This window comes from Trachypithecus francoisi, unplaced genomic scaffold (genome assembly GCF_009764315.1).
Source record: "Trachypithecus francoisi isolate TF-2019V2 unplaced genomic scaffold, Tfra_2.0 Lachesis_group1, whole genome shotgun sequence".
Classification (NCBI taxonomy): domain Eukaryota; kingdom Metazoa; phylum Chordata; class Mammalia; order Primates; family Cercopithecidae; genus Trachypithecus; species Trachypithecus francoisi.
The window spans coordinates 77,866,779-77,884,850 of record NW_022681454.1 but is presented as its reverse complement, the minus strand read 5'-3'; the positions used below and the strand labels follow the sequence as shown (position 1 = coordinate 77,884,850).

The 18,072-nt window shown below is 43.8% G+C and overlaps 1 protein-coding gene across 3 annotated transcripts in view; it reads left to right on the top strand.

Annotated features, from left to right (window-relative positions):
* The first annotated feature begins 8,526 nt into the window (after window positions 1-8,526).
* Window positions 8,527-18,072, top strand: part of TMEM165 (transmembrane protein 165) — a 31,334-nt gene continuing 21,788 nt past the window's right edge. The window contains exons 1-3 of one of the 3 annotated variants that reach the window (XM_033214644.1): window positions 9,134-9,269; window positions 12,031-12,179; window positions 15,609-15,711. In XM_033214644.1, the coding sequence (XP_033070535.1) occupies window positions 15,694-15,711 (18 nt within the window). In that variant the 5' untranslated portion in view covers window positions 9,134-9,269; window positions 12,031-12,179; window positions 15,609-15,693. Of the gene's footprint in view, window positions 9,270-12,030; window positions 12,180-15,608; window positions 15,712-18,072 lie in introns of all 3 variants that reach the window. The other 2 variants (XM_033214645.1, XM_033214643.1) reach the window with 2 other exon arrangements.

Genomic DNA, 18,072 nt, shown 5'->3' with positions numbered 1-18,072 from the left:
CCTTGCCTAAGACATTCCAACAGCCGCACAGATACAAAAGCCTACAGAGATGACTTGCCCAGATATGCATGCAGTGGAAAATTCCATCCCTTAACACATGCACAGTAAGGGGAACAAAGCAATACAGAGTAAAACTTTAGCTAAGGACCCACATTCACACTAGAAGGATGAGGTGGAGCTACCAGAAATTCATATCTTATGCAAATGAGATGCCCAGTCCTCACTAGTTTCTTATAAAAGCCTTTGCTTAAACAGCAAAGCCTTTGTAAAAACAGCAACCCTCTTCCGGGTCCGCTCTCCACTGTGGAGAGCTTTCTTCCTTTGCTTATTAAACTTTCGCTGCAACTTCACCCTTTGCATCCACGCTCCTTAATTTTCTTGATCATGAGATGAAGAACTCCAGGTGATACCTCACAATGAGAGACTGCTGCTACATTATGGTGCACTGGTGAAAATGTAACATTTCTGATGGTGGTGGAAGCAGAGGCCATCCTTTGCCGTTTCATGCCCAATTCTGTAGGCCTGCCTCAGGGAGAAGGGGTGCACAGGTCTCAGCATCCATAGACTTTTCATGGCGGTGAAGTTCTACTCTCAAGGTTTGGGAAGAGGGAATGAGAGGGTCTTCTACTCCATGGCCGCAACTTTTTCTCATTTTAAAGATCCTCATCTAGTCTAATGGATTTATATTTCTCTGGCTGATGTAATTTTGACCCTACTTCTTGGTAATAGCCAAGCCTTAATTTGATGAAAGAGTATCACCCCCACCTAATTTCCGATCACCTCTCTGCCCTGAGTAGCTTCATCAAACTTCACACCTTGACTTGACAATGGAGAGAGGATTTCCCCTAACCTGGGGGGAGGATGGAGAAGATGGAGGGGATGGAGGGTGGAGCCTCAGTTGCTGTTAGACCTAAACCAGATTTGGCAATAATTGGGGGAGGTGGAGTGCCCTGGGTTGAAGGATTCTTGGTGAGTTACAGACCCATTATTGTCTTTGGCTGTAAATGAACTCAAGGTCGCTAGGAAGTGAGCAGAAAGTCAGATGAACTCTGTCTCTCAGAGGCAGGCCAAGGGCAAAGAAGGCACAGAAGCCACTTCAAAACTGTTCAGGCCTTTTGGGAGGAAGGAGTGGGTATGGAATGGTATGGAATGAGACTGACTTTCAAAGATGAAGCTGTGACAGATCAGAAATCTGTATTTTTGAGCCAGACTATGTCTGTGTCTAGATTTGCCTTTGTCTTTTTGTTGTCAAAATTTCATTAAACTAATTATTCATTCATGTATGAGTGTTTTCTACTGCCAGGCACTCTTTAGACAAGATTCCAACCCCAATGACACTTACGTTTTAGTTGCCAATACAGATAATAAATATAAGAAGTAAACAAAGGCCGGGCATGCTGGCTCACACCTGTAATCCCAGCACTTTAGGAGGCTGAGGAGGGTGGATCATTTGAGGTCAAGAGTTCAAAACCAGCCTGGCCAGTATGGTGAAATCCTGTCTTCACTAAAAATACTAAAAAACCAAAAACAAAAAAAAAAAAAAAACACTGGGCATGGTGGCACATGCCTGTAATTCCAGCTACTCGGGAAGCTGAGGCATGAGAATTGCTTGAACCCAGCAGGCGGAGGTTGCGGTAAGCCGAGATCACACCATTGCACTCCAGCCTGGGTGACAGAATGCGACCCTGTCTCAAAAAACAAAAAGCAGGCCGGGCATGGTGGCTCACACCTGTAATGCCAGCACTTTGGGAGGCCGAGGCCAGCGGGTCACTTGAGGCCAGAAGTTCAAGACCATCCTGGCCAACATTGTGAAACCCATCTCTACTAAAAATATAAAAGTTAGCTGGGCATGGTGGTATGTGCCTGTAATGCCAGCTATTCGAGGAGGCTGAGGGAGGCGAACTGCTTGAACCAGGACTTGGGAGGCGGAGGTTGCAGTGAGTGGAGATCACGGCCCTGCACTCCAGCCTGAGCTACAGAGTGAGACTCTGTCTTGAAAAAACAAAACAAAACAAAAAAAGAAGTAAACCATTAGATAATCAGGATGGCCAGGCGTGGTGGCTCACACCTTTAATCCCAGTACTTTGGGAGGCCAAGATGGGCGGATCACTTGAGGTCAAGAGTTTGAGACCAGCCTGCCCAACACAGCAAAACCCTGTCTCTATTAAAAATACAAAAATTAGCCGGGAGTGGTGGCATATGCCTGTAGTCCCAGCTACTCAAGAGGCTGAGGCAGAAGAATCACTTGAACCCAGGAGGAAGAGGTTGCATTGAGCCAAGTTCGTACCACTGCACTCCAGCCTGGGCAACAGAGCAAGACTCTGTCTCAAAAATCAAAAAGATAATTTCAGGCAGTGAAAAGTGCTACGAAAAAACTTTCAAAAATTCCCACACTTAAAAAGAACCAACAATGAGACAGAGTGACAAGGGTGAATGGAAGAGTCTATTTTAGATGGGTGGTCTGGGAAGGCTGCTCTTGAGGAAGTGAACTTTAACCTAAATGACCAGAAGATCTAAAAAAAAAAAAAAAAAAGAGTGTTCTCAGAAGAGAAAAGCAGAAGAAGTATAAAGAGTCTGGGGTGGAAACAAGCTCTTGGTTGGGCATGGCACATGAGGTGGAGAAAGCCAAGAGACGAGGTCACACAGGGAGGCAGGGGTAGCTCACATTAAACTTTCTTTTCTTTCTTTTTTTTGTTTTGAGACAGAGTTTCGCTCTTGTCACCCAGGCTGGAGTGCAATGGTGCAATCTTGGCTCACTGAAACCTTTGCCTCCCGGGTTCAAGCGATTCTCCTGTATCAGCCTCCTGAGTAGCTGGGATTACAGGTGCCTGCCACCATGCCCAGCTGATTTTTTTATTTTTAGTAGAGATGGGGTTTTGCCATGTTGGCCAAGCTGGTTTTGAACTCCTGACCTCAGGTGATCCACCTGCCTCAGCCTCCCAAAGTGCTGGGATTACAGGTGTGAGCCAACGCACCTGGCTTAGCTCACATTAAACTTTCATTCAGAAATAGGGGCTTTGGACTTTATTCTCTGTCCATTTAGAAGTCATTACTTTTAAGCAGTGGAATGAAATTATGTTAATTTTGAAAGCTCATTCTGGCTGCTGGTTAGATTCTAGATTGGCAGAGGCAGGAAGACCAATTAGGAGGCCATTTAATGGCCTGGGTGAGAAATGACACCTGGTTTGTACAAGGTGGTAACAGTGGAGACAGAGGTGAACAGATTCAGATAGATTTTAGAATTAGAGACAAAATTTGCTGGTGGATTGGATGTGGGGTATGGGGGAATGAAAGTAATCTAACATGGTGGATGTTGGTTCCATTTACTGAGATGGAAAGCCTGAAGGAGGAACAGGTGTTTGGAGGGAGATCAAAAGACCTGTTTTGCCCTTGCTCTGTTGGAAATGCCTGTGAAACATCCAGAAGGAGATGCAAGTAAACAGTTGGATAAATTAACCTGGAGCATGTATTTAGCATTCTTTTTGGAATTTTCAGCCTGCTTGTGGAAACCTAGGAAAACCCAAGAATGTAGGGTTGCCCTCCCTTTCCCCTGCACCAGCAGAGTTCCCACACAATGGTCCCCATCATTTAAAGGGGTTTAGCAAGCTGATGGGTAGCAGTGTGCTTTGTTTCATGTGCTTTAAAGAGTTGAGAAGGTCAAGCAAGTTGCAAATTGCTATTCGTCATTCACTTACATTTGCTGAGTGCTTTAATTTTTTTTTTTTTTTTGAGACAGAGTCTTGCTCTATTGCCCAGGCTGGAATGCAGTGGTATGATCTCAACTCACTGCAACCTCCACCTCCCGGGTTCAAGCCATCTCTTGCCTCAGCCTCCCAAGTAGTGGGGACCACAGGCACATGCCACCACACCCCGCTAATTTTTGTATGTTTAGTAGAGATAGGGTTTCACCATATTGGTCAGGCTGGTCTCGAACTCCTGACCTCAGGTGATACACCTGCCTCAGCCTCCCAAAATGCTGGGATCATAGGTGTGAGCCACCGTGCCCAGGCTGAGTGCTTTAAATTTGAATGATCTTCAGTTGACTCTTAGCGTGAAGTTTCTGGTTTCTGCTTTTCCTCTTTCCTCTATCTCCCTGCCCTGGCTTCTCTAACCAACCTTTGCTCTGTGGACTATTTAAGGCAAAAAACTTTAATCTGCTCTTTGCTGATTATGGGGAAGGAGGGTTCTCCAAAAGAGTTCAGGAAATAGCTCACTTCTCCCTATTTCTGAAACATTGAGGATGAAAACAGAGAGTGACACAGACAGGAGGCCGGGTTGGAAGGAATAATTTTAGGTCTGGTGGCCAGGTGGGCTGGGCTAATACTGAAGTCCAGAATCAAGAGCTGTTCCCACCCAGTTACAGGCAGCACTGGGCTGGGGGCAAGCCCCGCAGAGAACAGCAGATAATGTTTCTCCTTTAGGGGTCTGTCTCCCCAGAGGAAGAAGGCAATGGAGCTGAGCCCAATATGCTCAGTTACACAGCTCAGATGGACTCTACATCATCAGGGGGGAACGACGAAGGCACTGAGAGAGGCCAGGAAATAGTCCTTTTCTTTCTTTTTTTTTTTTTTGGAGACGGAGCCTCTCTCTGTCGCCCAGGCAGGAGTGCAGTGGCGTGGTCTTGGCTCACTGCAACTTCCATCTCCAGGGTTCAAGTGATTCTTCTGCCTCCGCCTCCCAAGTAGCTGGGACTATAGGCACACACCGCTATGCCCAGCTAACTTTTGTATTTTTAGTAGACATGAGGTTTCACCATATTGGCTAGGCCGGTCTCAAACTCCTGACCTCGTGATCTGCCCGCCTCGGCCTCCCAAAGTGCTGGGATTACAAGCATGAGCCACCGCATCCGGCAGGAAATAGTCCTTTTCACAGAACCCTAGAGTGGAGAAACAGCATTCCCTAACAGTTAATGAAAATGTTCACCATTAATTAATTGGCTGGTCTTATATGTTTAAATTTTCATAAAGTAGATTTTCAGTAAGTGGAGCATAGGTGAATTCAACAAACAGATATAAGGCATAATTCTGCTACTTACTAGCTGTGTAATTTGGGGAAAGTTCCTTGACCTAAGTCTCAAATTTCTCATTTGCAAAAAGGATGACAGAAATAATTTATGTAACACACTTAGTGCTCTGACTGGATCAGAATAGCATTCAATAAAGTTTTAATACTACTTTAATAACTATTCCTATTACCTTCTTATATAATCTACTGGGTGCTAGGAATATAAAGATAAAAGGCATAACCTTACCATCTAGAAGCTTAAGGCCTAGTAAGCTTAAGGATGTTGGAACAAAAGACATTAAAATACAGTGTAGACCCGGCGCAGTGGCTCACACCTGCAATCCCAGCACTTTGGGAGGCCGAGGTGGGTGGATCACTTGAGGTCAGGAGTTTGAGACCTGCCTTGCCAACATGGTGAAACCCCATCTCTACTAAAAATATAAAAATTAGCCAGGCATGGTTGCGGGCGCCTATAGTCTCAGCTACTTTGGAGGCTGGGGCAGGAGAATCACTTGAACCTGGGAGGTGGAGTTTGCAGTGAGCTGAGATCACACCACTGCACTACAGCCTGGGCTACAGAGTGAGACTCCATCTCTACATAAATAAATAAAAAATAAAATATAGGACAGGCGCAGTGGCTCACACCTATAATCCCAGCACTTTTGGGAGGCCAAGGTGGGCAGATCATGAAGTCAGGAGATCAAGACCATCCTGGCTAACACAGTGAACCCATCTCCACTAAAAATACAAAAAATTAGCCAGGCGTGGTAGCACATGCCTGTAATCCTAGCTACTCAGGAGGCTGAGGCAGGAGAATTGCTTGGACCCGGGAGGCAGAGGTTGCAGTGAGCTGAGATCACGCCACTGCACTCCAGCCTGGGCAACAGAGTGAGACTCTACCTCAAAAATAAATACATAAATAAAATAAAATACAATGTAATGCACATGTAGTAGTGTTTCTTTCCATAGGATGCCTGACAGTGGTTACATTTTAGTAAGACTATATCAGTGTAAGCTATGATAAAAAAAAATCATCGTGGAATTGTTGAGCTACCTACATCCTTATTGGGTAGGGGGTCAAATAAGTAGCTTCAGTTGTTCTTCAAGAAAGGTACCAGGAAAGCTCCTACGGTTTTCAAATTTTTTTTTTAAGGGAGTCACCAATGAGGACTAGAAGGATGATGGCTCCAAACCCTCATGGTGGTGAAAACTAGAATCAACCTTGATTTAGCATGCCTGAGCACCGACCCCAGAAGGTAGATGTGTGTGGAAACAGAAATAAATCCCATGAGAATCAGACACCTAGAGCCTAGCCTAGCAGCACTTAAGGGCCCTTGGATCAGGGTGACACCGGGGCAGGCTAGAAAGGTCTTACTCTGGCCCAGATTCTGGTGCTTTGCTGACACCACTGTGCCAGTTCGCCAATGCTTTATCTCCATTTACGTTACATCTTCTGCCAAATAGCTTTGCTGCCTTGCCCCTGAGCCACTGCACACTCAGGAGCTAGTGCTTCAGCATCCTGCAGCTGTAGCCCGGAAGTCCTCACTGCCTCATATGTTGAGATGACTGAATTTGGCCAGGAGTCCTTCCTGAGACAGCCCTGGAGTGTGGGCAGCCCATCCTACAAAATAAACAAAGCAGCCTTCAGCAATGAGGGACACACAGCCAGTTTTGCTACATTCACCCTTCTGGCTCTGTCTTTAGTCTAAGCTGCTCCTTTCAGGTCCCTCCCTTGGGACTTCAAGCCTCCCTTTCAGGCCCCTTTTAAGCACAGCAATTCCTGTATGCATTAAGGGGAGGTAGTTGAAGAAGTTTGGGCTTCTGGGTTTTATGTTATTACTGGCTTATGAAAGCTCAAACATTTGCACTCCAGGGATGATAGTTGCATCTGTTAAATTTAGTGTAAAGCTGCCTCCTTACGTATTTTAAGTTCAGCCTAAAGGTTTCCCCATACTTAGTGAACTGTAGCCTAACTGGGTGTGTAAACAGACTGTAACCTATTCTTGTACGAATCACAGAGTTTTGGCCAATCACAAGTGTCCAACTGTTCAAACCGTGTTCAAATAAGGTAAACCCCAGCTATAAGCAATCCAGCTGTTTTTGTCCCTCAATTATGTTTTCTGTAAGTCACTTTATTTTTTCCGACCACTCGGCAAGACTGGAGCCTCTCTGAACTTACTTTGGTTTGGGGTCTTTTTGATTTGCAAATCATTCTTTGGGTTCTTTGCTTGATTAAACGCTGTTAATTTGCCTAAGGTTTTTCTTTTAACACACCCCAAACTGTGTGGCGGCATCCTACTTACACAATAATAGAAGCATGCATAAAGCTATAACATGAAGGAACAAGTGACAAATTCTGTAACGGCAGGTGTTAGGGAAAACTTCTGAGAGTGGAGGCCTGAATAGGTTTTGGAAGTATGAGTAGGAGTTTACAAGGAGAGAATGGAGGACGAGGAATTGTGGACAGAGCAACATGGAGGGAGGCCGGGAGCGCACACCTGTAATCCCAACACTTTGAGAGGAGGAGGTGGGCGGATCACCTGAGGTCGGGAGTTCGAGACCAGCCTGACCAACATGGAGAAACCCCATCTCTACTAAAAATACAAAATTAGCCGGGCATGGTGGACTATGCCTGTAATCCCAGCTACTCGGGAAGCTGAGGCAGGAGAATCGCTTGTACCGGGGAGGCGGAGGTTGCAGGGAGGCAGAGGTTGCAGTGAGCCGAGATCGCGCCATTGCACTCCATCCTGGGCAACAAGAACGAAACTCCGTCTCAAAAACAAAAACAAAAACCCAAAAAACAAAACAAAAAAAACATAGACGGAAATTTTACTATCCTATGACAAACACAGTATAGGTTCGCCCACTTTCCCACAGATTGTTTTGGTAAATTAATTTTTTCTTTCAGTTAGTGATAAACTTCCTTAGCTCTTTACTGAGTACAGGTTTACTGTATGCAAATATGTGTAATATTAGATTAGTGCCTGACACATGGTTAGCACTATCGATTTTTATTGGGGACTCGGTCTCAGTCAAACTTATGGTAGCTCACTTTTCTTTTGGGAAGACGTAAAAATATTCTCAAGCCTTTAACTAACCATCCTTTCCTGTCTTCTAGTCTTGTTCACCCAAAGCTCCATCCTGCAAAAGTCTTAAACAGTCCATTTCAAAAGCCCAGCATTTTTAAAGGGTCTAAGGAGTAACACAAAACAAGATGCACCCAAAACGTCAAGGCCATGCTGGACGAGGGCAACGTTAGCCATTTTTGGTCTGGGGTAATTATAGGCAGCATCTTAAAACAAGGCTTGAAAAATGTCATGTTATTTCCAAATCCCATTTCAGAACTTAAAAAAAAAAAAAAATAGCGTTTTGAGCCCCGAAGAACGTTTCTGGCGGTAGGCGGGCGCATGGAAGGTGGCACAGTGGCTCGGCAGGGGAAAGCGGAACAGAGCTGGGCGTGGCGGTGCCTGCGAGCCAGCGCCACGTAACCAGAGACGCTCGCATTAATTTGACCTCTAAGAGAGACTAAACGCAGGGAACAGCGGGTGCGGACATGACGGCGGAAGGCTCAGGAGGAAGTAGACGTGAAGAGCCCTGCAGTCCTGGGACTGTGGGGCAGAGAGAGAAAAGAGGCCCCGGACGCGGCGCTGGTAGGATGCGAGCAGACAAGGACACGCGGCGCCGGGTACCTGCCGGGAGAGCCGGGTCCAATGGGAGGAGGGCGCGCGCCGCACCTCAACCTGGCCGAGGACGTCACGACGCCGAGGCGGACGCCGGGCCAATGGGAGGCCGTCGCGGGCAGGGACGGGGCCGAGAGGAGTCGGGGGTGGGTCGCGCGGAGTCGGTTGGTTGACTCCAGTGTAGCCGCCGCCGAGAGGACTGGGGCTTGCCCCTCACCTTACTCCCGCCGGTTGCACTTCCCGGATGGTGCTGACTGCTCTCTAAGCGGAGGCGGCGGCGAGTCGTGAGGACGCGCCGCGGAGGCTGTTCGGGGTCGAGGCTTCCCGTCGCCGCACTTCCTCTTGCGGCGCCCGTGCGCGGCCGGCCCGGCGGGCGGGATGGCGGCAGCGGCCCCAGGGAACGGCCGCGCATCGGCGCCCTGGCTGCTTCTGCTCTTTCTGGTTCCACTGCTGTGGGCCCCGGCTGCGGTCCGGGCCGGCCCCGATGAAGACCTTAGCCACCGGAACAAAGAACCGCCGGCGCCTGCCCAGCAGCTGCAGCAACAGCCGGTGGCCGTGCAGGGCCCCGAGCCGGCCCGAGTCGAGGTGAGCGGGCCGGGCCGGGGCGGCGGGGGATGGGGCGGGCTGCGCCGGGTACCAGGCTCCAGGCCTCTGAGAGCGCCGCCCTCCGCCGGCCTCTGCTGGGGGAGGGGAGCCCGGCCCCTGCTCCGGGGTGGAGGGCGGTCGGCTGCGCTGTTTTCCGGTGAGGCCTGGTCCTGCCCGCTCCTTTAGGGAAAGGGAGAGGGAGAGTCCAAGAGGAGCCCGCTGTAAACGTTGATCTCCGGAGGACCAAGGTGCTGCCCTGGGATGGGCGTTTTATTGATCAGATGTGTCTTAGAGTAGCTGGAAAGACTCATCCCTACCAAAAAGTTTTCAACAGATGGCTGCTAGGAGGCTTTTTGTATTCCCTGAGGATCATCACATCGGCCATTTCATTGTTGAAATAGCTTATCCCAAACTGCTTACCCAAATTCGACTTGGCACTGCCTGTGCTTTTTGCCAGATAAATATGGATTATGAACCATGACTCTCACTTTTTTAAGTGGCTAGCAGGAAGTACCCGTTAGGAACGCAGAGGAATTAGTCTCCGGCAGTACAGCGTGCTGCAGCGGTGTGGGATGTCAAAACTACATTTATAAGTAAAACAGAATCCTGTATTTTGTCCTTCACTGAATAGATACTGTAAATTAACTTTTTAATCTGTTAATAGAATCAGTCCTTAGTCACTTGGCGACGTTTTAACATTTTTTCTCTCTCCCAGTCGTGGGCTTTCGCGTTATTTCCAGTATCTGCTCCCTGAATCCTGGCCAGTGTGGCACTCAAACCCCCACTCCCACCCAGGCCATCTCCACGTAACTAATCTTCCCAAACAATGAATTCTGCCATCTTGTCAGAAGTCTTCGGTGAGTTGCCTCCACTCATTTCAGTCCAGCCTTTTTAGGAGAGTGATGTTCAGGTTTCTCCTAATCTGGCCCCAGCTCACCTCTTGGCTTTTTGGCCACCGCTTTCTTGGCTCATATGCTAAAGGGATGTGCTCATCTGCAAAAAAGAATGTGCTTCAAGAACGCTTTGGGACAGGCCTTGTGCTCTCTTGCCAGTTTCTCCCTAACACAAGACCTTTTCAAAGGAAAAAAAAAGACCTTCGAGTTTGAAGCCACGGATCAACTCTTCCCGCCTTGGAGAACCAGCAGATACCTACTCTCTGTGAAGCCTTCCCTAAAATGTCTTGGTTAAGAGTGATTTATCTCTGACCTTTCCTTTCCTTTCCTCCCTCCTCTCTCGTCTCTCCTTTTCTCCTTTTCTCCTTTCCGTTCCTTTTTCCTTTCCGTTCCTTTCATTTCTCCTTTCCGTTCTTTTCTCCTTTCCATTCCTTTCTCCTTTCTGTTCCTTTTTCCTTACCGTTCTGTTCCTTTCCTTTTCCTTTTCCTTTTTCTTTGTTGAGACAGGGTCTTGCTCTGTCGCGGAGGCTGGAGTGCAGTGGCGCCATCTTGGCTCACTGCAAACTCTAATTGATCCTCCCACCTCAGCCTCCTGAGTGGCTGGGACTGCAGGCGTGTGCTAACACACCCGGCTAATTTTTGTTTATTTTTTTTTAAGAGAGGGAGTTTCACTGTGTTGCCGAGTCTGGGCTCAAACTCCTGGGCTCAAGCGCTTCTCCGGCTTTGGCCTCCCAAGTGCTGGTGAGCTCTCACACCGGTGCATTGTTTTTGTGTTTCATGTTTTCGTTACATGTTACTTTCTTAGGCTTTTCCAGTTTTCTGTTGTTTTTCTGTGTAAGACCATAGGATAGAAATTTCTGAGAGACTGATCTTAGTTTCACTAAGCAAGAACATTTGTAAGAATCAGTGCTGTCCCAGATGTAGTAATCGATATTGAGAAATAATGAAGTTCCCCTTACTGCAAGTACTCAGGAAGAAGTTGAATAACTAACTGCTTATGAGGAGATTCTGCTGTGGGAGGGAAGCTGGGAGCTAAAGTTACTGGAAAGTGAAGATTTTGTGAGCCGATTTCATCCTCACAACAGCCCGTTAAACAGGCAGAGGAGGTGCCGTTTTCCCGTTTGTGGATGGAGAAACCTAGGTTTGGAAGGAGTAATGGTTTAATATCACAGCTAGTTTTCAGCAGAACCAGAGTTAGAATCTGGACTTCTGTGCCTTACTAAGTTTTATTAGCATTCATCGTGGCTTAACTTACTCTCTTGACTTATTTAATTCATTAATGGATTTTAATGGTTTATTGGATTGTATGCTGGTGTAGTTCTTTGAGCTTGAGCTTAGCTTTCTCTTTCTCCTTTTTTGGGGAGCTTTATTGTGTATATTGTGGCATGTTTACACACACATCTTGCTGCCTTGGGTTCTTGCAAGTTGTGTACATGTTTTTATCTGCCCCTACTAGCTTTTGGGTGTCTTGAGAGCACGACTCTGGCTTACTCATCTTTGTCTATTCCAGAGGACCTTGTCTGTTCGGCATTTATTAAGTAATTTTCAAAGGCTGGGTAGAAGTATTTGCATGTCAGGTTTATGTCAGCGTTTAAATACCTTTATGGAAAAACTGGCTGTAAAATAAACTCAACCAGGAAAAAAAAACAGCAACCCTATTTTTAAGTGTCTATCCAACATTTTTTTTTTCTTTAAGTTGCAAAGGGATCCACCAGTTGGAATTACGAAAATTCAGCTTTTATTATCTGCTGGATATAACGTGATTTTGTAACCATTATTGGATTGGTGTTTGTTTAAACAATTTAGTTTTAGCTGACTATATGGTTAATTCTCAGACTCTTATAAAGTTTTTTTTTTTTTTTAAAAAGAGAGAAGATCAAAAGCACTGAACTCATGAGTAATAAATAACCCATGATAACAGAGAAGTATAATGGAGTGATGTCAGAGGTGTACAAGAAGTGTGAATCATTTAACATGTGAAGCCAGGGTCTTTAGTCCACTTGCCGGGGGCAAAGTGGTGAGTGGGCTTCTCCATCTTTTTCCCTCTACCTGCCCTGCTGCCCCCAGGCATATGCTTAGAAGTGGGGCTCCCATTTACACTGCCCTGCTTGTCTCTCCTGTGCTCCGCTGACCCTGCTTGACATGTCCACTCCAGGAATTGAACTGAAATGCTGATACATGAACTTAATTCTTAGTGTTCATCTTTTAGCCCTGTCATTTACCCCAGTATCACGTTCTTTTAAAACAATCACTATTTTGGATTAAGTTAATTGTGTGAGTGAGAGAGAGATTATGAATATGTAACTTTGCAGGTATTTTGTTGAAGTTTTAGTCATATCGGGATTTTTAAGATAGAAATAATAAGTGTAGAGCTACTAATATCCTTTTTAAGAAGCTAGGAAAAATCTAGCCATGCAGAATGCCACAGTGGTAGAAACAGTGTCCAGTAAACATGTTAAATGGTCTTAAGGATTCTTGTCTTTTAAAGTTTTATTTAATTTTTGTTACAGAGACAAAGTCTTCTTATAGCTCATAACTCATTGCAGCCTCCAGCTCCTGGACTCAGGCCATCCTCCTGCCTCAGCCTTCTGAGTAGCTGGGAAGGGGTCCTTGTCTTTAAAACTAGGGGTGTGGAGGGAAGGGTGGGTGTAATATAATATGATTTTTCCCTTTAATATTTTCATATATTGGTGATTCATTTTAGTTATACACATATTTATTATTGTTTATTCTAATTTTGTATTATAGTAGAATATAATTGTCTTGTTGTCTTCCTTTTTTTTTTTTTTTAAGAGACTGGGTCTCACTGTGTTGCCCAGCCTGCTCTCAAACTCCTGGGCTCAAGGGATCTTCCTCTCTTGGCCTGCCAAAGTGGTGGGATTACAGGTATGAGCCATCATGCCTGGCCTTGTCTTGTTTTAATTATATTATTATGTAACTTTTTGATACTGCTCAAGTATGTTTTTCTCTATCTACAGTACTCAGTATGCTGAAAGATTTTTCTTTCACATGTTTTCTAAACTATGTAATATAAGTGTCATTTGCTTTTTTTCCCCACCTGATGGAGGTAAAAAATGATCCAAGTAGTTTAACAGCCATATAAGCAAGAGTTGAGCATTGCTGAATATGTAAGTTTCAACGGATTTGCTTTGCAACTACATGCAGTAGATCTTTTAAGAGGGTAGGATATATAACTATAACCTTTTTTGTGCCACTGTGTGAGAGTGGGCTTCTGAAAATGGAGCGGGGAAGCGTCTCTCCTTGGTTAGTAGGCATTCAAGTGGAAAATAATGTTATAAAAACCTAGTTGTGTCTTATAGGGTGCTAAAAGCAAGGTGACTGAACTTCTAACAGGGCATGCTACATTGAGTATGTACTTTTCTCTATAATTAGGTTAAAAAAAAGTTGGTAGGTAATATGAACTTACAGTCATGATTAACCTCCAATTTACAAACCCATGATAAAAAGTGTTGTTGATTACTTGGGTCCTATATTTTCTGCAGTTTATGTTTCTAGTGACTTACTCAATATGGTTTTTTTTCTTATTCCTTCCCTGGGCAGAATATGTAATATAAGAAACATAAGCCCTTTTAGTTGAGGGAGATCAGAGATTTAATAAAAGTCATTTATACCTTATTGCATTTTCTGGAAATCCGAAGAAGAATGACTCTGGTTGCATAGCACTTTTAATAAAGCCACAGAATCATTACCTGACCCAAGTGCCAGTTCTTGTTACCATATTTTTACTTTACTGTTTTTGGTATTTCATTTATTTATTATGTTTCAGCTGTGAGAGTACCTTCTACAAAACATTTTAAACTTTTTTCTATTTTCATTAAGTTGCAGTCCCACTCCACCCAGTCCAGCCTCCTAATTCTAGCCTCTGTACAGCTAAGATTGAGGCCATCAGTTATCAGGATACCTGCTCATAATTACCTTCTCAGAAGGTAATTACATTAATACTGAATTTATTTAGTGGTGTTCTGTCATCAAAAAAACTCATTAAAAAAAAAAATCAACGAAGGCTGGGCACAGTGGCCCACGCTTGTCATCCCTGCACTTTGGGAGGCCGAGGTGGGTGGATCACCTGAGGTCAGAAGTTCTAGACCAGCCTGGCCAACATGATGAAACCCCATCTCTACTAAAAATACAAAAGATTAGCTGGGCGTGGTAGCGCATGCCTGTAATCCCTGCTTGAGAATCCCAGGAGAATCACTGGAACCCAGAAGGTGGAGGTTGCAGTGAGCCGAGATTGTGCTGCTTACTGCACTCCAGCCTGGGCCACAAGAGGAAAACTCTATCTTAAAAAAAAAAAAAGAAAAAAAAAATCAATGAAACTAAACACATTTAATAAATTTCAAGTGCATAAATACATTACAAAACAATAACATTCATAAAAATAAACATTAAAACAAAAGATAATTTTATAACAAAATAATTATTAAATATAAATTCTAATATAAATTAACAAGTAACATTAGTATTTAAAAATAGTGAAACCATTCACAAAAATACACAATAATGAAAATTAAAATATCTTTAATGGCATCTTTCGAAATCAGGTTTATCTGTGGTGTCATTGTTTAAGTGCGTGTATATATATAATATATAAATATATAAAATATATAATATATGTAATATATAATATTATTATATATATATATTTTGAGACAGAGTCTCACTGTCACCAGGCTGGAGTGCAGTGGCGAGATCTTGGCTCACTTCAACCTCTGTCTCCTGGATTCATGCAGTTTTCATACCTCAGCCTCCAGAGTAGCTGGGACTACAGGTGCATGCCACCAGGCCCAGCTGTTTTTTGTTTTTATAGTAGAGATGGGATTTTGCCATGTTGGCCAGGTTGGTCTCAAGCTCCCGACCTCAAGTGATTCACCCACCGTGCCTCCCAAATTGCTGGGATTACAGGCATGACCCACCGTGCCCGGCCTAAGTGCATATATTTTTTTGTGCACATTTTTACAACTTCTAAAAAAAGCTTTTTTGTTTGTTTGTTTTGGAGACAGAGTCTTGCTCTGTCCAGCTGGAGTGCAGTTGTGCGATCCTGGCTCACTGCAAGCTCCGCCTCCCGAGTTCACGCCATTCTCCTGCCTCAGCCTCCCGAGTAGCTGGGACTACAGGCGCCTACCACCATGCCCAGCTAATTTTTTGTATTTTTAGTAGAGACGGTGTTTCACTGTGTTAGCCAGGATGGTCTCCATCTCCTGACCTCGTGACCCGCCCGCCTTGGCCTCCTAAAATGCTGGGATTACAAGTGTGAGCCACTGCACCTAACCCCTAAAAAAAAGCTTCTTTTGACTTAATATTAGTAGTGCCCAGGAGACAGTTCTAAGCAAATTGTAAGCATTTTCTTCTGACTCCTTTATCTTCAGATAATCTCACCTCTTGTTATAACTTATTGAGCAAATTTGTTTTTGTTTTTTTTTTGCAGGGACATCAGTGTTTTTCTTGGTAGCAAGCTGTAAATTTTGTTTCAAAGAAAGCATCTTCATCTTCTCTAGTTTCATCATGTATAGATGAAGATTCCGATGCAGGTATCTGTATCAATTTCAATACAGTCATATTTGTGTTCATTTGAACTCTAGAACTAGAATAGCAATTACTTTTTTCTTTGATTTTCTTTTTCTTCTCTTGAGGATCATGAAAGTATAAAAGAATACTTTCTAAATGAGGATGCTTTTTTCCTTATTTTTTTTTTACAATTTTTAAATTTGGAATTAAAATTTTAACTAGAACAGAGTTTTTATTAAGCAAGTTTTTTAAAAAAAAATCTAAGTTGTTAATCCTGCTCTCAAGATGTAAATAAGGTGTGTTTCAGACATTATTAAAATACAGAAATAGTGGTATTTGTACCAAAACCCTAATATCTCGTTACTTACCATTGTATAACACTGTATAACTGAGTAGTGGAATACCAAAATTGGAATTGCACACTGCATCTAACCCTGTATGCATCGAAGTATATTCTTCTGTGCCCGTACTTTCTGCCTTTTTAATGTTTTGGACAAAACTGTCATCCTTTGCGTACCTCCTCTCTGTGTCCACGTTCCTATTCTGCTCCCTCGGTGCCTTTATTTTCTCCCTTCCCATTGCTTCCTTTATATCTGCTGACACATGTTCGTATGTTCCTCCTATTTTGGAAAAGAAAAACGTCATTCGTTTAATCTTACTTGACTATTAGTTTCTTTTCTTTCTTTTTCTTTTTATTTTTTGAGACGGTGTCTCGCTCTGTTGCCCAGCCTGGAGTGTAGTGGCACAATCTTGGCTCACTGCAACCTCAGCCTCCGGAGTAGCTAGGACTACAGGTATGTGCCACCACACCTGGCTAATTTTTTTTTTTTTTTTTTTTGTACTTTTAGTAGAGACGGGGTTTCATCATGTTTGCCAGGCAACTCTCGAATTCCTGACCTCAGATCTGCCCACCTCGGCCTCCCAGAGTGCTGGGAGTGCAGGCATGAGCCACCATACCCAGCTATATTAGTTTCTTCAGTTTTATAAACCAAACTTCTAACTAGGGGATTTGCTGCATTTTCACTTTACTTTAGTCTGTTGTTATCTGGCTTCAGTCCTTGACTTTTTCTTGAAATTCTTTTTTTATTTTTTTATTTTATTTATTTATTTATTTATTTTAATTTAAAGACAGGGTCTTGCTCTGTTGCCCAGGCTGGAGTTCAGTGGCACAGTCATAGCTTACTGCAGCCTGGAATTCATGGACTCAAGTGATCCTCCCACCTCAGCCTCCCAAGTAACTGGGACTACAGGTGCATGCCACCACACCTGGCTAATTTTATTTATTTTATTTTATTTTTTTCTGTAGGTGAGGTCTCACTATGTTGCCCGGGCCGGCCTCAAACTCTTGGCCTCAAGCAATCCTCCTGCCTCGGCCTCCCAAAGTGCTGGGATTATAGGCATGAGCCACCACAAATTCCATTTTTTGAAGGAAACTTGTAAGTTAGCAAATGGCTAAATCCAGGGATCTTTTTCAGTTCTCATTTGACGCTGTTAATTCTCTACTTTTTAAGAATCCATCTCAGGTGTATGAACTTGGAAGAATAATGAAGCCCGTTTGACCTCAGTTTTCTTGTGTTAAAACTTAAAACAGCTCTTAAGTTTTTTTGAGTATCAAATGCAATAATATGTCTGAAAATATCTGGCATCTAGTTAGTAGCTCAAAACTAACCTGACAGTCTGTGATGCTTTAGTTGCTGCCTGGCTCTCGAAATATCTGAAATAGTTTTTTTTTTCCTGTTTTTTTCCTCCCTGCATCTTCTTTAAGTAAAGACATTCTCTAAGGCACATATTTTGAACTTTATCTCTTTGCCTTATCTGTTGGAAATCTCATCTACTTGCAGATATCTAGCTGATAATTTTGGGCTGCCAGCAACCAGATACAGTACGTCCTCACTTAATGTCATTAATAGATTCTTGGACATTGTGACTTTAAGTGAAATGACATCAAATCATGTCATTTTAATTCAGTGTTGTTTCATTATAACATGGATTAGAAAAGAAAGTTGGTTTTCTTTTACATCATTTCACTTAAAGTTGCAGTTTCCAAGAGCCTGTTGAGGACACGGAGGCTGTCAACCTTAGGCTGAACTCTGGTGATCCATTTCCAATAACCTCTTCCAAGCCTTCATTTGAAATGCTTTTTATCACCCCAAGTGGAATGTATATGAAACTAAACCCACTGTTTTTATTCCCCTTTCACACATACCTTTTAAGAGTACTAAATACATACTGGCATTTTAAGGGTACTAATATTTCTGCCAACCAGTCAGAAAACCTCACCATCGTCCTTGATTCCCCCAGCCCGCCTACCTTTTTTAAAGGTCTAGTGGTTTTTCTTTCCATCATGTGCAGAATTTTTTCCTTCTCTTATTTGTCCTTAACAC